Source organism: Scophthalmus maximus, chromosome 11, assembly GCF_022379125.1.
Source record: "Scophthalmus maximus strain ysfricsl-2021 chromosome 11, ASM2237912v1, whole genome shotgun sequence".
In the NCBI taxonomy this organism is placed as follows: Eukaryota; Metazoa; Chordata; class Actinopteri; order Pleuronectiformes; family Scophthalmidae; genus Scophthalmus; species Scophthalmus maximus.
The window spans coordinates 20,547,070-20,560,268 of NC_061525.1; the positions used below are offsets into that span (position 1 = coordinate 20,547,070).

At 49.0% G+C, this 13,199-nt stretch overlaps 2 protein-coding genes across 2 annotated transcripts; both read left to right on the plus strand.

Moving 5' to 3' along the window:
* Nucleotides 1-1,092: 1,092 nt before the first annotated feature.
* Nucleotides 1,093-2,894, plus strand: cbln18 (cerebellin 18). Its single transcript, XM_035622435.2, has 7 exons — nucleotides 1,093-1,243; nucleotides 1,512-1,611; nucleotides 1,800-1,979; nucleotides 2,076-2,234; nucleotides 2,358-2,440; nucleotides 2,528-2,608; nucleotides 2,751-2,894. Exons 2-7 carry the CDS (start codon nucleotides 1,512-1,514, stop codon nucleotides 2,868-2,870), a joined length of 723 nt encoding a protein of 240 aa, XP_035478328.1. The 5' UTR covers nucleotides 1,093-1,243; the 3' UTR covers nucleotides 2,871-2,894.
* A 4,253-nt stretch (nucleotides 2,895-7,147) lies between these two features.
* On the plus strand, nucleotides 7,148-13,192 carry tagln (transgelin). The gene is made up of 6 exons (XM_035622436.1): nucleotides 7,148-7,292; nucleotides 10,982-11,024; nucleotides 11,563-11,751; nucleotides 11,842-12,013; nucleotides 12,216-12,318; nucleotides 12,437-13,192. Exons 2-6 carry the CDS (start codon nucleotides 11,013-11,015, stop codon nucleotides 12,573-12,575), a joined length of 615 nt encoding a protein of 204 aa, XP_035478329.1. The 5' UTR covers nucleotides 7,148-7,292; nucleotides 10,982-11,012; the 3' UTR covers nucleotides 12,576-13,192.
* Nucleotides 13,193-13,199: the final 7 nt, after the last annotated feature.

Consider the following 13,199-nt stretch of genomic DNA (forward strand, 5'->3'; position numbering starts at 1 on the left):
GGGACTTCAGCATGAATCCCGACTGACCCATATGGGAATGAAAATTCAGGTCCCAATGGGGACTTGGTGTTAGAGTTAATTTAGGTTGAAAACACAGCAAACCAAACCAAATGTTGTCATTCAAAAGATTACACATTTTGGCAATGTAAAAAACAACAACAATATATATACATGAATAAATAGAAAACTCAGAGGAGCAATGATTTATTAAATGTCCTGGTTCATTGCTGATAAAGGAGCAGAGCTAAGATGAATGTTTAAGTATGATTTCAAGAATTAGAACTGGGGTATATTTGTTTATGTTCATGAACAAGAGAGTCTCAATAATATTTGAGTAATACATATTATATATATGAATATATGTGTTATACATGTATAAATAAATACATTTCGGTAAGTTAAATTTGTTCAAAATGAACGCTCTCATGATAAAATACACATAAAAGAGTAAGAACACACAATATGGAGTTAATAAATAAGCGCTATAATTATAGGATAAAATGTTTTATAGAAGAATAAAATATGTCACAGTAAAACACCATATATGGTGTATGAGTCCCATATACCTACACAGACATGTAAAAGAACCCTTTTGTCAATATACAAATAAATAAATGATAAAAAAATATTATTATTATAGATAATTATTTTTGGAGAAAAAAATATAATATTAATTCAAGAAAGTAGGTCCCCCCTACTCCATTAGAGAATAAATAATATCTAAAGGAAGTTCTCACCGTACAGACATTAAAGTCCTTTTAAAATTTGAATAAGCGCAATTAATAATACAAATTATGAAATAAAAGGCCTTGGTAAAAAAAAGTAAGTAATTAATCCGTTTTTTCATACATTAAAAAAATGAATTAGTTAATATCAAATGCACCAAGATGCATTTGGGACACGGTCCTGGGGAGTACCTTGTGTCAATGAGTGTCCCCTGTGTGTGTGTGCGTGTGTGTGTGTGTGTGTGTGTGTGTGCGCGTGTGTGTGTGTGCGTGTGTGTTTGTGTGTGTTTGTGTGTTTGTGTGTGTGCGTGTGTGTTTGTGTGTGTGCGTGTGTTTGTGTGTGCGTTGGAGAGGCGGAGCTTCTCTCACTCACCTGCTCGGAGGGGGAGGATCACCTGCACTCACATGAATAAGAAGCTAAAAACCTTCCTCTGATTGAAAACGCTCACTCTCAGTTTCACAAACACACAAAGACCTTGACACAAGGAGAGGAGGCAGGAACAGAAGAAAAAAAAACAGTAAGTTTTTAAGTTTCTGTCCTTTACGTAATATATGATATGTTGTTAAAAAGATTATTCACATAGGTCAGTGTGGCTGTCAACCATCAGCCAGCTGCTTTGTTGTTTAATGCAGATATCTAAGCTTATTATTATTTTTTTAGAGAAAGAGTTGGTGTGTAATAACCTATTTGAATTCAAAGAGACCGAAATTCAAATACAGCTTAATGCTTGAATGTTAATCCGGGACTGATTCTCCACTGAATGTTTTTTTTCCCTTCTCCCCCAGATGGTTGTATTACCACTCCTGGTCCTGTTGGGGTCGCTGATTCTCTGCGGTCGCGCGGAGGCCGATCCCTCCATCATTGACACAATGAAAGCGGCTGCACGTAAGCCACACAAACACACCGACGCACACACATTTGAATGTTCATATCACGTTCCCGCTGACCGGCCGCAGATCTCCTGCGAGTGCCCTGAAACCCAAAACGTGCTGAACCGCGCGACCTCTCTCCGTCCGTCACCTCCTCCTCTTCCTCTTTCTTCCCCTTGTGCCCGCTCCCCCATCCTCTCGCAGTGCAGTACGCCGGAAGTCTGCCCTGCGACAAGTGGGATTGCGACTGCGTGTTCAATCGCCAGCGCGGCTGCTGCTGCGGCGCCAACGACTTCTTCAAGCTGGAGGACGACACCTTCGCCAGGATCACACGCCTGTGGCGCGACATCAGCGCGCTGAACGGCCGCGTGCAGGCTCTCTCAGGTGAGGACTCTCACGCCGACCGATGGAAGGCCGAGACCCACAACATGTTTGGCGACACACACATGAATCCCGTGTTCTCCCTTTTTTCTCTCTCAGACGGCCTCAAGGTCGCCTTCAAAGCCACTATGGACTCAAATATTGCCACTCTGATTCCTGGGACTACTGAACGTTGCTTTGGTCCTTTCAATACCAATGTGCCGATGCCCTACGCAATCGTCACCCTCAATGATGGCATGGGATATAACCCTTTCTTGGGTAAGAAACACACACACACACACACACACACACACACATGTGCGCGCGCAATGAGCGATCAAGGCCGTATTCGTCATCCTAAATTCGAGACGTTTCCTGTGAGCCCTTCACCTTTCTCTCCAGGTGTCTTCACTGCCCCCCGCGCTGGCGTCTATGTCTTCGCCTTCACAGTCTACTCGTCTGTGTCCGCGCGCCTCTACCACAAGGTACGCAAACTTTAAGCGGACATCCCATTGTAGGACACAGTCGACGCACTTCTAACTGCGCTGCGTCGTCTTGCCCGCGCCCTGTAGGTCCAGCTGATCTGGAACGGGACGCCGACGGCCGGTGCGTTCGAGAACAACCGAGAGGACAACGAAGACAGCGCGACTCAGGTGACAAGTGAAAAACATGGGCAGACGTCCCGGTTACACGTCCAATTGAAAAGTGGAATTTGAGAAAAGAAGAAAAGAAAGGGTCATTTCCTCGCGACTGGACGTGATTGTGTAAACATGCCACTGTGTGTGTTCCCCTCAGCTCGTGGTGCTGCAGTTGCAGAAGGGCGACCAGGTCTACGTGCAGCTGACGTCCGGGAGGAAGCTCTGTGATTACCTGGCGTACAATATCTTCACCGGTTACATGTTGTACCCTCTGTGATGAGTAATAAACCGGCTGCAGGTCCCGGCTACTTGACTTTTTCTCTTCCCACTCCAGGACTTCAAATCAATCAACATTCATGCCACTCAGCAAACTAGCGCTCGCACGTTGACCCACCAGAGGACCTGTCGGGTCGCGGGACAGGCCCCATAGAGCCGCGCGTTCACACAGCAGACTCCTGCATGTGTGTACTCGGGCATTTATGATCAAATGCAACAATAACAACAACAACAACAACACAAATATGATTATGCATAGCATGAAAACAGAAACATCACAGTCACATGATTGGAAATGTTTGTGAATAAACTACTACAGCTCCGAAGATGGTGTGTGTACAGAGCAAGTGTGAAAATGTTTTGATTTGGACAAAAGATTGTTTGACGAACATATATTTCATCCCACTTGCCGCGCGCACGCACACACACACACACGCACACACACACACACACACACACGTCGTCCATGAATGGAAATAGGCGTCAGTCCTAGGTTTTGAAATACTTTGGGGATGATAACAATCTTAACTGCTGCTGCTGTTAACATTTGGCCTGTGACAGTATTGTTTGTCTCTGTCAACGAGAGCCTTTCATGGAAGCTCATCACAAATGAATAGAAGCCACTGGCAGACTAAGTAGATTCCTTCAGTTAAGTAAACACATGATGTAGGAGCACACACAGGCGGAGCACCGGGGGGGGGGGGGGGACCCTAAACCTGGGATGTAGTGTAGTCTAGTGTTTTCTAAGTAATTAGTGCCATAACATAAATGAAAAATTGGTTGAATACATTGGTTGAGAGAGACTCAACTATGTATTTCCGAAAGTAGTGGAGGTTCTCTGAGGGACCTCTCCCCCCTCACAAACCTGTGACCTCGTCACGTCTTCCCTCCAGGAAGTAAAGTCTGGGTCCCAGAGGAGAAAAGAGAGGAACAACAAACCAGGGGAGACAAATGTTTCTTCCAAAAGAGAGTTACTATTAGAACACACACACACTGTATCATAAATTAAGCAGCGTGTTCACATAGGAGCAGGACATGATGATAATTCCGCTGTGGGACGCAGTGATTTTGATCAAAGTCATCGACACGCCCACTCGCTCGCTTTGACATTCACTCCTGCTCTTTTCTCACGTGGGCTCGCTCTGACGTTTTTTCCTGAAATCTGACCGCGGCTGCTGGAAGGACACATTTCCAGAAAAGGTCCAGACGCGGCCCCTTGGCGTTTTCACCTTCACACAACCCTCCGGAAGATTTCGGGAACATGTCTGAGAGCAGCTGTTATGGAAACACACACACACACACGTGGACTTTCTTGGCGGGGGTCTCATATTCCGGTCAAACACAAAGACACAGTCTTCGCTTGAGTTTTTAGACAAAAGCAAATCGACGTGTTGGAGATGCTGGAGCGTGGATATTGTAACTTTGTGAGATTTTAATCAAAAGCCTATATGATCTAAAAATGGGGGCCTATGTCACCTCAACCGCTGTTCATGAAAAATGCATTTGTGTCTTTTACGTATGACACATACGTAAAAAGAAAACATGTATATGAAAAGTTAATTTAGGCAGTTTGAATAAGTTCACACCCAATAAACTCACGTGAAGGTGAACATCTGGCTCTCCTCCGCGTGTTACAGCAAAGGGAGGCGGATATGAAATCGCAACGAGAGGAACGCGGCCAACGTCAATGATTTAAGGAAAACGTTGGGGAGGTTTATCATCCCCTCGTCCTCGTTAATCTCACATGCGGGTCGGTTGCATTTGCATTTCCCGTTGCTGAGTGTGATCTTTCCACTGGCGCAGAGGAGCCAGGACGCATCTGTATTGGACTGGAAGTGATGGAAATGTCATGAGTTGTGGTGGCGGGGGTATGCACATACACACACACACACACACACACACACACACACACACGCACGCACACACACACACACACACACACACACACACACACACACACACACACACACACTGGGTGCAGCTACTGAAGAGCATCCAGGACTTACATGGAATTCTCTGTCTGAATGATGATGACTTTGTTACTCCTCCACCCTCTTTTCCATTTCTCCTCCCCTCCTCTCCTTTTTCCTCCTTTCCTTACCTCTCTCTCCTCTCCTCTCCTCCTCTCCTCCCTTGCTCTCCTCCTCACCTCACCTCTCCTCCTCTCCTCTCTCCTCCTCTCCTCACCTCCCCTCTCCTCCTCCTCCCCTCTCCTCCCCTCCTCCTCTCCTCTCCTCTCCTCCTCTCCTCCTCATCCCTTCCTCTCCTCCTCACCTCACCTCTCCTCCTCATCTCTCCCCTCCTCTCCTCTGCTCCTCCTCTCCTCCTCTCCTCACCTCCCCTCTCCTCTCCTCCTCCCCTCCTCTCCTCCCCTCCTCGCATCCTCTCCTCCTCCTCTCATCTCCTCCTCTCCTCCTCTCCTCCTCTCATCTCCTCTCCTCCTCTCCTCTCCTCTCCTCCTCCTCCCCTCCTCTCCTCCCCTCCTCCCCTCCTCCCCTCCTCTCCTCCTCACCTCACCTCTCCCCATCTCCTCACCTCACCTCTCCTCCTCCTCTCCTCCCCTCCTCTCCTCCTCTCATCTCCTCTCCTCCTCCCCTCCTCTCCTCCTCCCCTCCTCCTCACCTCACCTCTCCTCCTCCTCTCCCCCTCCTCTCCTCCCCTCCTCTCCTCCTCCCCTCCTCCCCTCCTCTCCTCCTCCCCTCCCCTCCTTCCCTCCTCCCCTCCTCCTCTCCTCCTCCTCTCCTCTCCTCCTCACCTCACCTCTCCTCCTCCTCTCCTCCCCTCCTCTCCTCCTCTCATCTCCTCCCCTCCTCCCCTCCTCCCCTCCTCTCCTCCTCTCCTCCTCCTCCCCTCCTCTCCTCCCTTCCTCACCTCTCCTCCTCCTCTCCTCTCCTCTCCTCTCCTCACCTCACCTCTCCCCCTCCTCTCCTCCTCTCCTCCCCTCCCCTCCTCCTCTCCTCTCCTCCTCTCCCCCTCCTCCCCTCCTCTCCTCCTCTCCTCTCCTCCTCCTCTCGTCACCTCACCTCCCCTCCTCTCCTCCTCTCCTCCTCTCCTCTCCTCTCCTCCTCCTCCCCTCCTCCTCCTCCCCTCCTCCCCTCCTCTCCTCCTCACCTCACCTCTCCTCATCTCCTCACCTCACCTCTCCTCCTCCTCTCCTCCTCACCTCACCTCTCCTCATCTCCTCACCTCACCTCTCCTCCTCCTCTCCTCCTCCTCTCCTCCCCTCCTCTCCTCCTCTAATCTCCTCTCCTCCTCCCCTCCTCTCCTCCTCCCCTCCTCCTCACCTCACCTCTCCTCCTCCTCTCCCCCTCCTCTCCTCCCCTCCTCTCCTCCTCCCCTCCTCCCCTCCTCTCCTCCTCCCCTCCTCCTCACCTCACCTCTCCTCCTCCTCTCCCCCTCCTCTCCTCCCCTCCTCTCCTCCTCCCCTCCTCCCCTCCTCTCCTCCTCCCCTCCCCTCCTTCCCTCCTCCCCTCCTCCTCTCCTCCTCCTCTCCTCTCCTCCTCACCTCACCTCTCCTCCTCCTCTCCTCCCCTCCTCTCCTCCTCTCATCTCCTCCCCTCCTCCCCTCCTCCCCTCCTCTCCTCCTCTCCTCCTCCTCACCTCACCTCTCCTCCTCCTCTCCTCCCCTCCTCTCCTCCTCACCTCACCTCTCCTCCTCTCCTCACCTCACCTCTCCTCCTCCTCTCCTCCTCCTCTCCTCCTCCTCACCTCACCTCTCCTCCTCCTCTCCTCCCCTCCTCTCCTCCTCTCATCTCCTCCCCTCCTCCCCTCCTCCCCTCCTCTCCTCCTCTCCTCCTCACCTCACCTCTCCTCCTCCTCTCCTCCCCTCCTCTCCTCCTCACCTCACCTCTCCTCCTTTCCTCACCTCACCTCTCCTCCTCCTCCCCTCCTCCCCTCCTCCCCTCCCCTCCTTCCCTCCTCTCCTCCTCCTCCCCTCCTCCTCTCCTCCCCTCCTCCCCTCCTCTCCTCTCCCTCACCACCTCACAGGCCACTTTGACTGAGCAAGGGATGTGCTGAAAGTATTTGGAGAATTCCGTTTGACCAAACCAACACGGCCTGGCTGCCGTCTCCCTCCTCTACATGGAACAGCTCTACCCAAATAAGGCTCGGCTTTTTCACTCGACGCGAGGGGAAGAGACGCACACAGACAGGATGAGGGAGCTGCTGAAAGGCCATGCCTTTTTAAGGATGAGGTTTCCTTTTTTTTTTCTCTTTTTTTCCCCCTCCCACTCCTCCCCCCCCCCCCACTCCTCCCTCACACATGAGGGTCACTCTCAGCAGACTTGTAGTGAAGTCATCTTGCCTCGTCTGCTCCTTTTAAGCCGGCATTTCTGAGAGGGAGGACCCTGGGAAGCATATACAAACACTCAGCCACAAAACTGCACTAGTGGTCCGGCAGAGAACTGAACTATTCCTTCACACAGTGAGTATACTTTTTCTTTCTTATCCAGCGTAAAGGAGAAAGCTCCTCGTGTACACTTCAGACAAAAATCCGCTGTGGCTTCTTATCAGTCAAAGGTCAATGGAGTTCTCTTCATTCAGAGCCGACCATGAGTTAAACTGTAGAGAAATGGTTATCACGTACAGTATAGAATATCAAAGGTTCCTTCACGTATGTTTGAGTTGTTTCAATGATTGAGTTTTCCTTAATTGTTGGTCTGAGTGTGACTTTTCCTCAAAGTTGAGTTTTCCTACAGTTGAAGTTGCCCTCAAGTCGTCCCTGTGGATCACATGGTATCACACCTTCTGTCTGAGCTGTGTGTGTGCATCTGCCTGTAACAATACTGTCAGTCACATGTCATCCATCGGGCATTATTCAAAAGGGTTCCGTTTTTTTTACATGCGGTCCGGTCGAACTCGAGCTGTCCGCTTCTCATTGGGTTTTCCCACGTCGACGTCTCATTATCCCGCTGGAAATTGACTCACTTATCATCCGTAGTGCGGTCGAGATGAAACCGGAGGGGTCGATCTGTTTCCCATGTGGAGCCGAGCGAGGGGAGGCCGAGAGGTGAGCCAGACGGAGCTGCGCGTCGCTCTCACGTCAGCGAAACCACCGCTTTTATTTGCACAAGCAAATGCTCCGCCGCCAAACATGGGCAGCGACTTCGCCAGGGGATGAAAGGTCACCTCGCCTCCTGGTGAGGGTGCAGAGTTCAGACAGAGACACTGTCCGGCGTGAAAAAGCATATAGATTAGATAAAGGCAGATACTATCTCTACATGGGACATTTGGACTCATCCACTCTTTCATTCTCTGTTTCCGTAGATTGTTTCGGTTTTCTTCTTGAGCGAGAACTGCTGCAGAGTCTGAAAGCCTGACTGGAAGATAGTGACTCGTTAAAATGTGTTTGCAGTGAACGCCTGGGCCGGCGGCGGGCAGGAGGGAAGTGGCGGTGGCAGGAGCAGGAGCAGATTAACACCGTCTGCTCTGCCAATCCTGCGGCAGCGCACAAAACACAGCAGAGGCACGGCAGCTTGACGGGCCAGGAGGCGACGGGTGGAAACGAATTAGATCAGACACGGCAGTTTGTTGGCGCGGTGGGAACCGTGAAGGGGTTTCTTGGCAGCAGGTTCTAAATAAATTCCGTCCATGATAAGAAAACATTGGCGAGTCGAATGTAAAAGCTGCATTTTTTTTCAGTGCCGCTGGCAGGAACCGGCGGGCCGTGAAACCAAAGCTCCCCGAGAGGCCGGTGCAGGGAGGCGCAAGGTTTTTTAGCTCCTGTATACCCAACCATTACTTAGACAACAGGAATCGAATCATTCCTAATGTTATCCGAATGAGTCCCCGGGAAGTTTGACATGCATTTCAACTCACTGTGCAGCGGTGGGGTGATTAACTGTGGACGAGGCGAAGGCCCGCCACAGCTGCCGCAGGCCTCACACTGGTTTCCTGCTCTGGCGTCAGGCGGGTTCCCCATGGCAACACAGAAACAGAGGAAAAACACAGACGATGCGAGACGGATGGAAGGAGGACGAGAGGCGATGAAGTCATGCTTGTGGCGCACGGCACTTTGGGCTTTCCGAGGACTCCGACCTGGAGTCTGTGGTTTTATCCCATTTCCACTGCGTTCCCGTCTCTTTTTGCTTTTCATAGGCCGCGGTTAAAGTTTGCAGGAATAGATTTTATTTCGGGAGAATGGCCTTTTTTTTGTCGGCGTCTAATCGTAGCGAGTGCAACCGCAGAGACAGTCGACGACAAGTAGCGCCAAAAGTTGCAGAATTGAATGCATGACGGAGAGCTCACGCCGTCGCTTGTGTTAACAGTGAAAAGGCAGAATTACAGAGAGAGAGTTTTTTGTGGGTTTTTTTGCATAACACACGTCATGTGAATATTCAAGGAGAAGCAGACAAACAGTATAGAAGTTCTTTTCAAGCAGATCGTCCCGAGCTATTGGACCACGGGCCGGGTCCCAAGAACGACAACAGGTCCCTGGACACACATCAGTACCAGAAATAGAGACCAGGCCCTGACGGACTAATTCAACTTCCAGAAATATGACGTGATCTTTGAATGGTTGTCATGCAATACAAAGAGCACACAACTTGTGAGAGAAACGGGGCCTCTCCTCTCCTCTCCTCTCTCTGAAGTGGTGAGCACAGCGTCTGTTTCCTTCCCTGCAACGAGTGCAGTATGCACGACTTTTAACAGAAAAAAAAAAAAAAAGGGTTGCGGCCTGCGAGACTGAGAACCAGGGGCCCATGGAAAACAAGAGAGCGCGAGGGCATACCAGACGAGCATTACTCTGTAATAATGATTATATAATGGCGCATATGTCAGCGGGAATAACGAGGGGGAATGCGTGTGTGCGTTTGCCAGAGCGAGAAAGGAAGGCAAACAGACAGAGTTGAAAAAAAAAATTTAAAAAATTGGTATCTGAACTTGAGGTTGTGTTTGGGTTTTTTTTTTTTTGCGGCTTGAAAAAGGACGACAGGGAATGCAAAGAATTTATTATTGACAGGGTTGGTAGTGATACTACATTAATGTCACTGGCATACACACTCTAATGTGTGGACATGCGGTTTATCCTAAACAATTCATTTATTCCGCTTTACCCGTAAGATAGAATAAACACTAAATAGATAGGTGATGCACTCCACATTCCTCTTCATGTACTTGGGTATCCCAAGTTAAAAAATACCAATGTGCAATGTAAAAGTAGTCACATGTGATAATTGTCCCCTGAGTCCTGTTCCCTTCTGCTCATTCTAGCGTCTTTCAGCTCATTGTTTTCTTACGACTTTTCTCCCATTAGGGAACTTTCAGCCCCCAGCTGCCGACAGCTGTTTTCAGTGGAAGTATGAGAAAAAACACCAATTACTGGCAACCCTTGTAAAGTGGCAAGGGAATAAGATCACAATCTCTCGTTTCTTTTTCCTGAGTTATGGCTTCGAATGCCGGGCCAGAAAAGTTTTTGTTGTTGTTTCACAGGCAAAGTTGACCTCTGGATATGAAATGTCATCACTTTTTGTCTTACATCACAACTGTGTTAACTTGTGTAAGTCACAGGGACCTTGACTCTAATTGGTTCCTCTTCAGAGTCTATATGAAAGTTGGTCCCTAAATATTAGACTTGCGTTCATCAAGTGGACACTACAAGACATCACACGAAATAATGTTTCTTGACACTCTAAGTACGCCGTATCATTTTAAAAGATCAGAATATGCCAGCATTAGCAGGTTCATGTTTCACGTCCTGTTGAACGCGCTTTCAGGAATGTTCATGCCCTCAGATCGGCTGAAGAAGAAAGGGATGGAAAGGCGAAAGGAAGGAAGGAGATAAGGGAGGAGAGGAATGGAGAGAGGAAAATAATGATAGAGGAAATTAAAGGAAAAGGAAAACATATAACACTAGCTTTTTTATATCTGTATGTAGATTCTTTTCTTTTTTAATACCTTGTGTACAGACCATATATGATGACGCTTAAATACAAAAGCTCATGTGTCTTAATGGACTGAATACTGCAGCCGGTTGGAATTGAAATGTCCAGTGGCTGATGAAAAGTGTTGCCTATTGATTTTTGTGCCCTTTGGCACATAAAGCTTCCCCTCCTGCCGTCACGTCCAACCTGGGTGTAACACTTAACATTTCGAACTTTGAAACTCCCCCAGGAACAGGAAGTCGAAGTGACCTGACATCAAGATGGCTGCAAAGGTTGGCTGGTGCAGACAGCACTTTGATATGGGTTTTGCACTTGGCTGTTGGCCCAAAGGCAATACAGATTAAAGTGCTGACAGAGGCCGAAAGGGTGTGTGTGTGTGTGTGTGTGTGCGTGTGTGTGTGTGTGTGTGTGTGTGTGTGTGTGTGTGTGTGCGTGTGTGTGCGCGTGTGTGTGTGTGTGTGTGTGTGCAGAAGGAGAAAATATGCTAAATCATTTGGCTGAAATAGAGCTCCCATTGTACACCACTTTGCCTCTGACACAGGTGCTGATAGGCTCAATGGTGTGCAACAGGAGACACATCGCTGTTAATTTCACCGTTCTATAAAAAAATATTACAAATCAAGTGCTGGGCATTGATGCTTATGAACACGCTTTTGACATGCATGTCGTCAACATGGTGTATTCGACACGATACGATACCTTTTCCTAATATTTTCTACTACGGCTCTTTGTTCCTCTTTCTCCTCCCTTTTTTCTCTGCCCCTCTGTCCCCCCCCCCCCCCCCCCCCCCCCCCCCCCCGCACCTCGCAGGGAGTCGGCATGGCTAACAAAGGTCCAGCGTTTGGCATGAGCCGGCAGGTGCAGGATAAAATCGACAGCAAGTACGACGCTGAGCTGGAGCAGATCCTGGTGGAGTGGATCTGTCGTCAGTGTGGCTCCGGCGTGGGAAGGCCGGAGGCGGGCAAACTGGGCTTCCAGGCCTGGCTGAAAGACGGATGTGTGAGTGCACTTAATCTATTTAATAGGTCGGTTTTTTTTAGAATTGGATTTAAGATTATTATCCCTCCTGCCCTCTCGCCACTCCGTCAGATCCTGAGCGAGCTGATCAACAGTCTGTTTGTCGGAGACAAGCCTGTGAAGAAGATCCAGAGCTCCGGCATGGCCTTCAAACAGATGGAGCAGATCTCCCAGTTCCTCAATGGTGCAGAGAAGTACGGTGTCACCAAGACCGACATGTTCCAGACTGTGGACCTCTGGGAAGGTCAGAGGGCTTTCTGTCATTTTTTTTTTTTTATTCTTCAGTTATCGCAAACGTTTAACGCGAGAAAATTAAATTCAGATTTGGTGTGGGAAGATAACAATGTGACAAATGGCGAGGTTAAACGTCCTGGCTGTGTGTGTGTGTGTGTGTGTGTGTGTGTGTGTGTGTGTGTGTGTGTGTGTGTGTGTGTGTGTTGGGACAGGTAAGGACCTGGCGGCGGTGCAAAGGACCCTGTCAGCTCTGGGCAGCTTGGCGATTACCAAGGATGAAGGAACATACAATGGAGACCCCAACTGGTTCTTCAAGTAAGCAAGAAAAAGAAGGGGGAAAAAAAGAAATGGGGCACTGCTTGATGTACCTGACCCACTATTGGAATAAGGTTGGCTTGATTTATGTCGTGACATTTCCAATGACGTTTTGCAGGAAAGCTATGGAGAACAAGCGAGACTTCAGTGACGAGCAGATGAAGGCGGGCAAAAGTGTGATCGGCCTCCAGATGGGCTCGAATAAGGGAGCCAGTCAAGAGGGCATGAGCTACGGAAGAGCCCGGCAGATCCTGTAAAATCCCTGAGTCGCAGACACCCCCGAAACCTCCGCAGCCCCCCGACACCTTAGAGCCTGTAAGCGTCTCAACTAAAACCTTCTCCGCTTTAGAAGTTAGTCTCTTTCTAAAAAAGTTGCCCCACCTATGTCGTCTCTACACTCTCCCCGAGCCCCCGACGTAGATGAACTATCGCAGTGTTCACCATGTGCTTCGTCCCTTCCGCTGCAGTTAGGCCCGAGTACGACTGAATGTCTGAAGTCTTGAGTGCGTAGTAATCTGAAAAGTGACCAATTCACTTCCTTGGAGGTAAAAACAACCAAGATGCCAAAAGTCACACGGTTCCTTCCTAATATTACGAATACGACCACTGTTCCATTGATACATTAAGAAACGTCGGAACCAGAAAGCACAAATTTTTCTACAATTCAGAAATATTGGCTCATGATTCAGGAACAGGAACTCACAGGAGGGACAATCTGAGAGGTGACACGTGGTAGCCTAGACCAGCACTCCTTAATTTGTACTTTTACAACATTGTTTGATACCTAGCACTTCCCACGATGCTACGCCAAGCTGTATCAGCACCAATATTTTTTTTTGTACATTGTCTTATTAAATAATGACTTTGAAATCTGCGAATTG

What these genes read in the sequence shown, in the direction of transcription:
- cbln18 (XM_035622435.2), top strand. Translation starts at nt 1,512, where the DNA reads ATGGTTGTATTACCACTCCTGGTCCTGTTGGGGTCGCTGATTCTCTGC. An exon ending in CCGCGTGCAGGCTCTCTCAG is followed by an intron (nt 1,980 to 2,075) that starts GTGAGGACTCTC and finishes TTTCTCTCTCAG; the next exon opens with ACGGCCTCAAGGTCGCCTTC. An exon ending in GGGATATAACCCTTTCTTGG is followed by an intron (nt 2,235 to 2,357) that starts GTAAGAAACACA and finishes CTTTCTCTCCAG; the next exon opens with GTGTCTTCACTGCCCCCCGC.
- tagln (XM_035622436.1), top strand. An exon ending in CCTGGCTGAAAGACGGATGT is followed by an intron (nt 11,752 to 11,841) that starts GTGAGTGCACTT and finishes CCACTCCGTCAG; the next exon opens with ATCCTGAGCGAGCTGATCAA. An exon ending in GACCCCAACTGGTTCTTCAA is followed by an intron (nt 12,319 to 12,436) that starts GTAAGCAAGAAA and finishes GACGTTTTGCAG; the next exon opens with GAAAGCTATGGAGAACAAGC.